The sequence below is a fragment of the Cryptotermes secundus genome, unplaced genomic scaffold (genome assembly GCF_002891405.2).
Source record: "Cryptotermes secundus unplaced genomic scaffold, Csec_1.0 scaffold11, whole genome shotgun sequence".
Taxonomy (NCBI): Eukaryota; Metazoa; Arthropoda; class Insecta; order Blattodea; family Kalotermitidae; genus Cryptotermes; species Cryptotermes secundus.
In genome coordinates, this window is record NW_019739208.1 from 1,186,806 (window position 1) to 1,200,897 (window position 14,092).

General features: G+C 39.8%; 1 protein-coding gene across 3 annotated transcripts in view; it reads right to left on the bottom strand.

The window, feature by feature from the left end:
- LOC111871638 (pumilio homolog 2) overlaps nt 1-12,972 on the bottom strand; it is a 532,614-nt gene extending 519,642 nt beyond the window's left edge. For all 3 annotated transcript variants that reach the window (XM_023864873.2, XM_023864874.2, XM_023864872.2), the window contains exons 1-4: nt 12,698-12,972; nt 12,387-12,481; nt 10,143-10,301; nt 6,439-6,531 (exon numbers count right to left, since the gene is read on the bottom strand). In XM_023864873.2, coding sequence (XP_023720641.1) covers nt 6,439-6,531; nt 10,143-10,301; nt 12,387-12,470 — 336 coding nt within the window. In that variant the 5' untranslated portion in view covers nt 12,471-12,481; nt 12,698-12,972. The remainder of the gene's footprint in view (nt 1-6,438; nt 6,532-10,142; nt 10,302-12,386; nt 12,482-12,697) is intronic.
- Between the last annotated feature and the right edge of the window lie 1,120 nt (nt 12,973-14,092).

Here is a 14,092-nt window from a genome sequence, read left to right on the forward strand (position 1 = left end):
ACAGAGGCCTTGTATATATTGTACATAAAAGTAATAAATGTGTGTTGTAAATTTATGTAAATACAGACAGTGGACATATTAATACAGACTGACTGACAAATGAGACCCGACCTCTCGTCAGAGAGGGCGCCCCACATAGACAAGACAGTAACTTTCATTCAAAAGAAATATTGGGGCTCGACACCAAGACAGACAGACTAACCGACCGTCATTGCAACATGACTCTGACACAAGCATCAAATGACAGACCGGACCTCTCGTCAGAGAGGGCGCCCCACATGGACAGGACAGTAACTTTCATTTAAAAAGTAACATCTGGTCATGAGCCCTAGCCGGGGCTCAACACCAAGACAGACAAACTGACTGACCGTCAGTCGCAACATGACTTTGACGCTAGCATCAGTCAAAGCTACGCCTACATCGAATGAACACCGCAACTGCGAGTCTACTAGTAGCAAGCACCGGCAGCCGACTCCGCCAGCACTCTTCTGGCCAGCCAGCCACTCGGCCTCGCCGTCACTATCACCGGCTAGCCCGCTACTGCAAGAACTTCCTTCGCTCGGCACGCCGCCGGCTCGCAATCACCGGGCTGTTGCAAGGAAGAACGCCGTCACTAGCTCTGGCTAGCCCGCTACTGCAAGAGCTTCCTTCGCTCGGCACGCCGCCGGCTCGCAATCACCGGGCTGTTGCAAGGAAGAACGCCGTCACTTGCTCTGGCTTGCGCGCTACTGCAAGAGCTTCGCTCGGCACTCAATCACCGGGCTGCTGCAAGGAAGAACGCCGTCACCAGCTCTGGCTTGCCCGCTACTGCAAGACCTTCGCTCGGCACGCCGTTGGCTCCCAATCACCGGGCTGCCGCAAGAAAGAACGCCGTAACTAGCTCTGGCTAGCCCGCTATGAAGGGAGTTTTCGCCGGTATTCATCAGACACGTTCTGCTTCCCTGATCGCTTGTAATATTCATTCTAACAGCAATAAACATCTGTTATAGTTCTACGTGGTCTCTCCGCGCCATCGGATTCGACATCACACAGATCCATTCATACGTTGAATTATTCTTCAGTTAAAACACTAAAAATTATATTTAAAATAATGGTAAAATCACAAAGCGAAAGATGGATGTAAGAAAAATCAACACTGCCACTACGACAGCGCCTCTTTGTAGCCGCTAACCTTGAACCAAACCTACCCCGCAAAACTAGTTACTGAACTATTCTACCGCGATATATATTCTAATTATTTTTTATAAAAATGAGTTCCCACGCCGCTGGATGGTAAGGATGTTCATGAGTTGAGTGTATGTCGAGGACCAAGTGTATTTATACCTTCCTGCACAGGCCCGTTTCTGATTGAACGGTCATTTCGTTTCTTTTTGGCATCACACTGTATAGATTGTTGATGGCCACGGTGTATGGGTCAGTTTAGTCCACCCCTCATTCATTCTTTATGACATTAACCATTACCGGCTGCCTTTCACTTGCCTCTCCAAAAAGGTAAAGAAGTACAGCTATCCCTGTAACATGCCACGGAGGCCCATAGGGCTACGAGACATCGAGTCTCCCACATTTTCCAGACAATCAACTCACAGACGGTAATGAGGTGTCAGCCTTACACGCCGGCCGCCCTTTCCCCCCAGGAAGATTCCTGTTACTTATTTCTGTTAGAGGCTGAGTCAACCCCAGGAGCATAGTGCGGCTTGAAGGATTATGTCAATTGGAAAAAGCAATGACCTCATCAGGAATCAAACCCGCAACCTTCCGGCATGTAGCATAGTGCCTCAATCAACTATGCTACTGGGCGCCCCCTAGTCTCTCCATACCTTGCCTTTCTTAGTATCTATAAGCTGATTTGTTTCTCCATTTACTTAATAACACATTCTCAACACAAAGGTCAAACTGCAGGATTACAAATTATGAATCAGATGAATGTGAAGGAAACAACTGCAGTCTATCCCAACATTAGTCTGGAGGGAGCCGAAGAAATGATATCCAGCTGAGTTCCTAACATGGGATATCCTGAGAATGGCAGAAGAGTACTAATCACTATACTCAATATTTCTTTTCAGATAACAAAGGGAATGACCTATTGCTACAGCTGCAAGTTCAAGAACACTTTAACATGTGAATGCTTACACAATGTTCTTAACTTGCGGAGTGGAAACGAAATTGGAATTAGTTATCCAACGTCTTTCTGAACTGTACAAGGCAATTTAGAAAAAGAATATGAGAAACAACTAGGAAGACGAGGAGGAGGGAGTCTTAACAAACTGTGTAAGTATTGGCATCATGTTGTGGAGTTCCAAGGTCTTAAAGCTTGTGCCTCAGCCGGACTAGAAGAGCACAGCAGACTGCAAGATGCTTTACTGGTTTATCCAGTTCATTGATCCAAGATACTCCAAGGTGACCTTCAGCAAGACACAAACTCCGGACCTTTTACTGAGAACAGCAATAGCAACACAGAACAAAACAATGGAACTGGCCACCTTGCATTCAGTACAGACGGAGGCTTCATTACTTTTTCTGCACAGCTTCCTTTGGCTTTAGCTTGGGTTATAACATAGGCTTCTTTCCATTGTCTATTTAGTAATACTGTCAGTAGCTCAGATTACATAGTGTCAAATGCTATGATTATTAATGAGTGATAAATTGGAAATGATGTGGATAAAAGTGGCTTTGGTCTGTTTCAATGTACTATCCTGGTATTTGCTTGGAGGAACTGAGAAAAACCATCAAAAAATCTAAAGTCAGGATTGTCAAGTGTCCAGGTGGGATTTGAACCAAGCATCTCCTGAATACAAGCTGAAGCATTACAGCTAACATTTCTTGACAAGAGGCCGCTTTTAAGCTTGACAACAGGGACATTAAGCTTTCCATCTGAGAACAACATACAATGGATGCTGTTAGGATTGTTAAACTGCTGGTTTTGAAAACCTTTTAACATGCAACACATGTAAAAATTAAGAATTATGCTATATATTACATACACAGAAAACTGCATCACTGCACATTCAATACACATTGAGTATGATATCAAGTAAAAAAAGTAAAGCTATCCCTGTAACAGGCCGTGAAGGCCCACAGGGTTGTGAGATATTGAGGGTCCCACATTATCTAGACAATCGGCTCAAAGATGGCGGTACGGTTGTGAGCCTTTAGTGCCGGCCGTGCTCTACTCCCCAGGAAAATTATTTAATTAATTCCTGGTACTCATTTCTGTTAGAGGCTGAGTCGACCCCGGGGCCATAATGCGGCTGGAAGCATTAGCTCAATTGAAAAAAATCCAATGACCTCATCGGGACCTGAACACGCGACCTTCCAGCTTGTGGCATAGTGCCTCAACCAACTACACTACAGTATTTTCAAGTAAGCTCTGATATCCATATTTTCCAAACCACTGCTGGCTGCTTCAAGTATATTCCTTAACAGGCTGTTTCTCAAATGTAAAATTTTAACCGCCATTCTTTGTCCCTCACACAAAATAAATTGCAGAAACACAGTTTCCAGGATCCATTTCCTTACTGCACATCAGCACACAAATTACAATATTATTCGCTACATACATCCCACTTACTGCTACATCATATTCATTCCTGTACCACTATCACAAAGGATAACTTCACCAAGCCGGAGGTAGTTCTTTTGGTCATTATGCCTGGAATCACCAAATGGGCAAGTTCAACATGAGACCTGTATACCAAAACAAAACCAAAGGTCCAACCAAACAGCACGGTAGCACCTTGCTGTGTAAGAACAAAGCAGATCTGCAGACCATTTACACTTAAAACATATTCAGAAAGTAACCAAACAAATCTCAGCCAGACTATCAGTAATCCTGACTCAGTTTCTTCGTGGTGCTCCTGTCTTGGTGAGCAAATGCCCTAGAACTGAACCTTCGCATAAACCATGACTGTCTGCCTCAAAATCCTTTTACACGGCTCATTAAAAATTAAAAACAGAAAAACTGAAAATTCGTAAAAAAACGTTTATGACTTCAAACAAAAAGTTTAATGTGAGGAGAGCACAGAGGTGCTGAAATAAGCAAAGACCAAAGCAAATTAACTGACTCTTTGACTGCATGCAGTAAAAAAAAAAAAAGATGGTAGACAACTTAAAAGTAGCAACTACTAAAACTTTCTAGCGGAAAAACTTCAAGGAAGGCTCAGATATTTTCCTAAGCACATCATTTCCAGACACTTCTAACTTACATTATGACAAGGGCCCAGAGTTTGATGACATGTCATCTTTTTTTCCTTGTATCCTATGCGATGCTCTTAAATATATAAATCTCTGATATGAGCTGCTGGTTACAGAAATGTAAATTTTATAGGTAATTTTTTGACATTTTTTTCATTTTGGGGGTAATTTTTGGTAAATTTTTGGACTTTTAAGGGTATCTCTTGTCATTTTTTGCCATTTTAGGGAATTTTTCTTCATGTTTTCTGAAATGTGAATAACATGGAAGAGAAGTGTTCTTTCTTTTCTCCTTTAGGTAATTTTTCTGGATTTTTTTGGTCAATTTATAGGTCATTTTTTGAATATTTTCAGATCAAAATCTGGGCCCTGCATATTACATTTTTCGGTCATATTTTAGGTAATTTTTCTGGATTTTTTCGGTCATTTTTAAATATTTTCAGGTCATCAAAATCCAGGCCCTGATTATGCCTTTGTTACTGATTCTGTATTTGTCACTTGCTCCTATATTTAGTTTTAACTGTATTTACTTTTAGGCCAGTTTCTTCCCTAGCCTCTGAAGAACAATAGACCACGGTAGGTCGCGGTGCAAGGGCCGAGGAGGCCTACCCCTCATACATATATTCCCTAGCCTCTGAAAGAATCTCTGAATTTTGTATTAATACTCTTATGTAACATTCACCTCCAATTAGTGTCAGGGTCAAGAAAACGTGGATCTATATATCCACTCCCCCACACCTCTTCATGGTGTAGTGCTTAATTAGTTAAGCACAAGGACAACTTTACTCTTATGCAACAAATTATCATCAGCACAGTATATGCACCTGATTTAGACCATTAAATTCTACCCCTTGTTGAGCATTCTGAACATACCCATTGGACAGTCTAGAGCACAAGTAAAAGGACCTGGGAATGAAGGATCCCCCATATTTCAGCCCAATGGGAAGTGGAAAAAAGATGAGACAAAAATTCACATGTACAAAGTCCACCAGGCACTGAATGCACACTTATTTAAAATGAACCAACGCATTACTTCAGCATTCTAAATTTCATTAAAATGTTACAGTTTTCTCATAATTGAATTACAGATTTTTAAAAATGTAAACTCCTGGTGTATTGATTCAGTTCACTCCTATCTTTACTCTAAAATTATGTCAACCGCAAAACATTAACCTTGGTCTTTTATGACAGACTTCACGCTTACAGTTTATTTTATTTGTAAAAGAAGAGCAGTTTAATAAAAACAGCAATGGAAATTAATCAGAAAGTTACATCAAGCCACACAATGCACACACACACAAACACACACCTTTATTATGGGAATCTCATCTCAGATCAGCATCTCATATTTTATGAAATGACTCTCACACTGGAATTAAGTCTTATATTTACACCTCTGTATAGATCTCTAGGAAGAATAACCATAGTGTCAAAACCTTATGAACTAAAACTATCTTCAGAATACCTCATATTCCTCATACATATCCTCAGTGGCCTTTAGCCCACAAGCAAACTATACCTACAGAGCAACCGCCACTTGTTAGCGAAGTTACTGCCAACTTTTGCAGATAGAGGGTGTCGCATGGCCGGTGCAACAAATTCCCACAGCCATTATTCTCGGTTTTCTAGACCAGTTCTCAATACAACATTTTACAAGCCTCCCACTCCCACTCAAGAATTAAAATTGTCATTCATATTTCAGAAGTTTTCGAAATGTGGTGTTGGAGAAGGATGGAAAAGATCAGTTGGACCAATTATGTGAGAAATGAAGAAGTGTTAATTAGAGTCAGTGAGCAGAGGAATATCCTACACGAAATAAGAAAACGGAAGGCTAATTGGATTGGTCATGTTTTACGCAGACACTGCCTTCTAAAAGAAGTTATCGAAGGAAAGATAGAGGGGCAGATAGAAGTGACAAGAAGACGAGGAAGAAGACATAAGAAGATGCTGGATGACATTGGGGACAGAAGAGGATACTGTCATTTGAAGGAGAAAGCTCTAGATCGCATTAAGTGGAGGAACTGTTTTGGAAGAGACTGTGGACCTGTCGTCTGACAGATTACTGATGATGATGATGATGATGATTTCAGAAGTGTCAAAAGAAAGAGTAAAATATATCCACTAGCGAATGACACAATGATGTCAGTAGGCAATTTCAAATATTAATACAGGAATCATACTTAAAGACTCATATATTCTGGGATATGTTTGGTATAGAATATAACATATATTAAGTACTTATAAACTTACCTTAATTGCAACTGGGTGCATTTCATATGGAACCATATTGTGAACAGGATGCGTTAATTTGGTCATAATAGGAAACTTCCATTTCTCATGGCTCTAAAAGAAATAAAGAACACAAGAATTCATCACACTGATAACATACACAGTATGTCAACTACTGAAACCTTTATATAACATCTGGCATCTAGCATCAAACATGCATAGTCCAATACATCCTAAAACTTACTCTTCATGAATACATGATAATAAGAAATTACTTCACACTATGATTTCTTCAGAACAATCACTGATATAGCACAGAGACCTACTTTTTGGAATTTGCTTGTAGTATCTTAATGTGATTGGTGATTAACATGGTCATATGTAGGACTTTTGATTTGCTGTAATATTCTTAAAATTCTCTCGATAAACTCATAAGGTTAACAAAACTAACATGATATGTATTTTTTTGATCAACTTGCATTTTTTATTTATATTTTGTATCTAATTTGATTATTTATCTGGTTTTCATAGTGTGTTATATTTTAATTGTAGGTTTAACCATGTCAAGAGTAATTATTTATTGTTGACAAATTCTAATCCTTTAGGCATTTGGGCAAAAGAATTTCAAGAATGATGTATTTAATGATGTTACGTGATCAAGTGTTACTGTTATAGCAATTATGAATAAAATGAAATGAAGATGTAATTAAACTTTTTCCCTTTCCTTGCCAAGTACCTCTCCATTCTGAGGCAATCAATACAACTTATAACAATAAGCATAAAAGATTACACAAATACAACAAAATAACAACAATTATACGGCACTTCTCTGGAAGGGATGTATTTTTTTTATTGCTAGCGGGGTAGGGCTAAGTCCCTTGTACTGCGGCCACTTCTGGCCTATTGTACCAGCCTCAGATGATAGGTGAGGGTGATTGTGGAGCAATGGTGGAATGAATATTGGCAGGGGAAACCAAAATACTTTGAGAAAACCTGTCCCAGCGCCACTTTGTCCACCACAAATCCCACTTGACAAGACCACGGGATCGAACCCAGGCTGCCACAGTGGGAAGCCAGCAACTAACCGCTTGAGCTATGGTGCAGCCCCCGGAAGGGATGTAAATATATTTTATCTTCACATGTCTAGATAAGGAAAGTGCAGTATGGCTGGAATAACAGCAATCTAGTTTCAGACCAGAAACCCCTTCACATGTAACAGTGACCAGGAGTACTGTCATGGTGCGAGGAATGGCCAGGAATCACCAGCCAGCCAGCATGCCATTCCTCACGACTTTTTCACCAACTACCTTCCAAATAGATGCCACAAAATATATATATATTGTAACGTGTTGGGTTACTGAAGACGCCGTAGAGATCATTAATTGGTTTATTGAACAATCTACAAATATCGGCTACAATTAATTATCACACAGTTGCGGGGTTTCACACTTTATAACCCTAATCGCAATAATCTGTTACCACTGTTGCGGGGTTTCACACTTTATAACCCTATGCACAAATCAGTTCACTCTGTCTTCAGTAGTCTACACGTTTACAGTAGGGGAGCTATGTATCGCTGCATCACACACTCCCAATTACACAATCGCACACACGTCCGGTTCTTCTTTCCGCGACGGCTGCTATACTCCAACTGTAGTCGTCTGACTGGAGAACTGTTGATAACACACTAGCTCGTAGGCTTGCTCGGAACTGTCTTTGGCAATGGCCTCATTATAACTGACTCGTAGCTGCTGTGCAGTTCCCTTATATAGCCGCAGTGTTGCCTGTTGCGTGCCACGTCACAGTAGGAAGCGGTGCCGCGTCACCGTGTTTGCGTATAGCCTAGCAACGCTGTTACCTCGCGCCGTCTTACGTCGCCACGCGTTGCGCGTTACATTACCGTGCGGAAGGGGGAGGGGAGCGCTGACTCATCCACCACGTCACTGTGGCCTGAGTTGCCACGTTGCTGCTGGGTAGTAGGGGTTCTCCGTTGCGCAACATATCACAATATATATATTGTCACGTGTTGGGTATGTAACACGACAAATAACTTCACGCCTTATTGGATATAGCGAATTTTATTGCACATTCCCTCTTACAATCACACAGTTTACAATCTCAACATTAATGCCATCGGCAGTATCACAAATACTAGACTGCAAATGCTAGACTACAACTGACTGACTCCCTGCTGTCTAACTCGTAACTCATAACTAACTCAACTCATAGGCTGCTGCCTTGAGAACTGTCTTCGGCACTTGTGTAGTTCCCTTATAAACCCTCAGCCGGACAACAGGAAAACGCCTTGCTTCCTTGTTGACTAGTCGCTGTGTTTACAGGTGTTACAGGCAACGCTGTCGGGAGTTGTTTACGGCTACGTAGCAACTCGACGTCGCATGTTACGTCACCACAGGGCGAGACAGGCTGTTGATTGGCTTATTACCGTCGACTCTGGCAACCACTGTTTACTCGCTTTGCTTAGCAACCGCGTGTTGGACTCGGCTCACTTCAGCTCCGCTCGGCACATCACAGCTGGCGGGGAGGGAGGGGCATCCTTCATAGCGCAACATGTCACAATATATATATATATATATATATATATATATATANACCTCCTGATGCATATTGCAACATAAAAAAGTATGCCCCAAACTTCCATCACATTCAACAGAAGTCATGCCACAGCTGAACTTTGAAAATCAGCTGTATGTTCAACTTCAGGGGGGCCTGCAATAGCATAGTTCAGTGAGGCACTATGCTACAAACCTTAATGTAGCAAGTTTGAGTCCAAATGAGGTGGACTTTCTTTCAATTTACCCAATCCTTCCAGCCAGACTATAGCCCTGGGGTCGACTCAGCCTCTAACAGAAATGAGTACCAGGAATCTTCCTATAGGGTAAAGAGTGGTTGGCACGTAAGTCTGAAAACCTTACCAATATTTGCGTGCTGTCTGTCTACAGAAAATGTGGGAACCTCGACATCTCACAACCTTACGGACCTTCACTGCCTATTATAGGAATAGCTTCACCTTTTTACCTTTTTTATATTCAACTTCTTGTTTCCTCTCGAAAACAAAGTTTTAAAATTTTGTAGGTATCCACACCATTTATGTCTACCGTCATACAGAACCATATGTGCATGACTTTCTTTATGGCCATCATTCTTTGATGAAAACAAAAATCAGATAGCACTACTTACAATATTAATTCATGATGCATCATTTCCAAATGACATTTCTATGGCTTTGAAACTAATCACAAATGATTAAATAAATTCTATTCTACATCAACTATCACAGAAACTCTGTACTTTTTTTTTATTGCTAGTGGGGTGCGACTAAGTCCCTTGTACTGCGGCAACTTCTGGCCTATTGTACCAGCCCCAGACGATAGGTGAGGGTGATCGTGGAGCAATCGGTGGAATGAAGATTGGCAGGGGAAACCAAAATACTCAGAGAAAACCTGACCCAGCGCCACTTTGTCCACCACAAATCCCACTTGACCAGACCCAGGATCAAACCCAGACCACCGCGGTGGGAAGCCAGCAACCAACCACTTGAGCTATGGCGTGGCCCAAACTCTGTACTAACTATGGCAGTATCTCTAACAGAATGTCCAGAAACTTCTAAACAATCCACACAAGATGCCACATTAAGGAATCTTTAAATCATGCACCTCTCTACACATCGGAATATTCTGTTAAACATCAACAGATAATCAACTTACATCAATGATACTTTCATCACCCAATGCCCATCGCTGCTGTTGTTTGTTAAATGGTGGTAGAATTGGGAAGTCTGGATCAGACTGAGGGCGCTGAAAAACATAACCCACCATAGCGTCATCTTGTGAACGAGCCAGCTGCGGTCGATTTGGATCCGGTATCTAACAAAAAGATACACATTAAATAGAATCTTTGACGACATATGGTAACCGTGGCTGGACAAATTTTAGAACCCTCACATCAGGTATCTGTGCATAAGCTCTAAAGAACCAACACTATACCTAAAATAATAATTCTGCTTCAGCTTACTGTAGATTAAATTTTATTTTGGTATATGTTACAGAACCTTTATACCTTACCAAATAATGTAATAAAATATGTAGCAAAACTGGAAGTATAAGAGTAAGACTCCATGCATTCATTCTGAGACTTCAGCACCTGAGGAATCTGGAACCCAGCTTCAGGCTGTGGTCAAAATTATGGACAGGCAATACACCATACAAAACTAAGAGAAAAATTTTGATCATAATGGGGAACAAGAAACCTCAACCCACTGTGACAGGGATATACACATACACCTGACCAACCAGTACCTAAACCTAGTTCTTTCAACACTGTAATTTGGGAAGTTGAAGATAAGCAAATCATTAGGTATTGATGACCAACATTTGATAGAATATGGTAACGAGCTTCAAGCTATCATTAGGATTACTGGTAGAATCTAAAATTTATGCTCATTTTTATCAATACTTCACTTTTACTGAAATAAACATAACTGAATTAATTTCAATTCCATTCATTCAACAGTTTGTAAACTGTAATGTTCTTGTTTTACACACATAATTGCATCATTCTGCAGTTTTCACTATAAAAATTGAACTTAAAAATTCACATGAAAGTGATAAGATTACAAAGACATACGAAAGGGAAGCCGACATGCAATAAAATCACATTAGGAGGTCTGAAATTGCAGCACTGACAAAACCAACCACTGTTGGTTGGTTTTGTTCCATTTCACATACTTGTTGCAATAAATTACTTAATATTTGTGGGGAGAACTGAATACTAAGGACAGTCTAACAGAGTAACTAAAGCAGGATGCATCACTAATGAATCATGAAGGTGAAAAAAGGATGGGTGAAACTACAGTGGCTTATTCCATAAAATGCTGGGAAATTCTTGAGTAGCTGCAGATTTGGCTTCTCCTCAAGAATGGCTCAGCTCCATGTGTAAGTGAGTAAGTAAGTAAGTAACAGCAAAGACTATGAAGAGTACCTATTTCTGGGGCCCTCTAGCTCAACAGAAGCTCACAGACATTTTGAAGCAAGAGGTGAACTTGCCTCCTGTTTAATAATGGTTCTGGAAGAATATATCACCTCCATATTCAGGGCTAGGAGCAAGGCAAGCAAGAAACCAGCAACAAGTATGCGTAAAGCATGCCACTTGCTCTGAAACTAAGCTACATAGCACTACAGCCTGGAAAATGGTGTATTTTTCCTGGTCACTGTTGTGATAACCTAAAATCCAACAATGTATTACATTACTTAACATAAACTAACATGACCTTAATTAAGCTTTAATAAAGTTAAAGTTGTCCTCATGGTTAATTAGTTAAGCTCTATGCCATGATGATATATGTGGGAGTGAATGTTTGTTATACTGCAACAAATTCCAGCCTTTCTATGTTTAGAAAGATTCTGTATTACCAAAATTAACCATTATTAAAAATACACTCACCACTCCATTTGGGGCTGTTCTAAGTGTCCATTATAACAAACCCATATGATATCACAAACATTGTTTGCCACAATACTCCAGTTATCTGAATGGAAAAGTTTTTAATTTGACTGCATTCCACTCATGCACCTGCTTTACCTTGTTGCTGAGGTATGAATAATAAACTGTAATGCAACATCACTATTCTAAAACAGCATTTCACCTACCTTACATCACTTCCACATTACTATTCTATGGGACATAATTAAACCTACAAAAACGATCAAAACGAACACTGTACTTCACTAGAGACAGTACAGTTTTTATTTCTATTGCCAATGTACAAAACAAAGAAGCAGTAATAACCATAAGTAGATGTGAGGTTATGATCAAACTGCCACATATTAACGGCAAAATTTCGCTACAACTTACGTGAATTACAAAATTATCGTAATAGTACGTCTGTCAAACTTAATTTCAATGGTTCCATGAATGCTAAATATACAGTTGCTGTGTGAAACAACACTAACCTGCTGTCTTATAATCTGCGGAGATGACACATGCCCATTTGTGTGGCTTAACATTCCGTCCGCCTCACCTCCTGGCCACTTCATTTATTTTCGCTCTGAAAGAAGTAATCGTCTTAGCCTAATATTCTGTAAATCAACATGACTTCCGCATTATCAGCCCAATGAATTATTATACACAAAATACCTATATGACAGATCATATAAACACAATGGGAAGAACGGCACCACGCTCGTCAGACACATTCAAAATAATAATTCCAATTTCACACCACTTTAATGGTATACCAGTAACAGTGTATAAATATATGTACCTTATCTTGCTTTTCGGATCCAAATATCATTAATCACTATTCCTTTAATGTGAAATATCAACGGCCCTACGCTTCAAAGAAACAAGAAATTACAAATCACTCGCCGTAATTTCTTTTCCTGTATACTATGAGGCCGATAACACAACGATGTCTCTATTGCCGCACAAGTACGCTTCACAAACGTAATAATATACCGATATCATGACACACTCCAACAGCAACCATACGATGACTTCGATAACAACTTCCTTTTATTCAAGCTTGAACATGCGACATATTACTTTCGTAGGGCATGATGGGAATGTTTTGGACTCAGGAGTGGGAATTTTCAAAAATGAATATCATGATTGTTATACGAATTTCACGAAATTACACCAAAATCACCAGCATATAAACATTTAACGACTGCAGTTAAACTACAATGAAAAATAACTACGCTTAATATATTATTTATGCCCTTAATAGTAAACCAGATGTACGAGTATTTAAATTGACTAAAATTTTAATAGAAACATAATTTAATTTGATTCTGTTTTGACAAACCATAATTGATGTTGTTTACGAATTAAGTTAGGAATTAATGTAATGCAAATCTGCGTGTGTAAAGCGCAAGTATATATATATATATTTATATTGGACCTGTTCTTTGAACATTTCAAGGTAATTAAAAAAATAAGTTTGAAAAAAGAAACGTACATGAAAAAGGAAAATTGATCAGCCTGTTGAAAACACGCGTGTAAATGTCATTGTATGAAGAGACAACCACTTGTTGAATTGTTCCATAATACCGTATTTACGCATGTATAGGCCGCACATTTTTTGCCAAAAATTCAAGAGGAAAACTGGGGTGCGGCTTATATTCGAAATATTCGAAATCACACTTCATTTTTAAAAAAATATATATTCATAATTAGTAATACATGGTGTAATACTCCTAAAATAATATTCCAAGAAAATTATTCTTCTATAATTTCTGTCTGAAAATTGTGCTGCGGCCTATACACGCACGCGGTCTATACATGCGTAAATACGGTATTTATTATAGTGGCACAGTATACACAGACGAGCTTGAAGGCTAGTAGTATAGTACCAACAATATTACTGCTTGCAAAGTCACTCACTATATCTTCCTCTTCTATAACATTGCGTCGGAACTCACATAAAACACGTCACTGCCCATATTGTTGTAGGCTTTGCCTAGCAATAGCTGTTTCCTCCCTTTGTCTAGCAACGGTTGTTTGCTCGCCGTTGCTAAGCAATGATACTTGCGTTGTCACTGTAACGTTTGCTTGAATGTGGGCAGTTCCCACATCAGCCAACCGCGGAGATTGTTGCTCGACTGCTGAAGCCATCAAGGAAACGTACGTTAAGAGCCGCGCCATAGCTCAAGCGGTT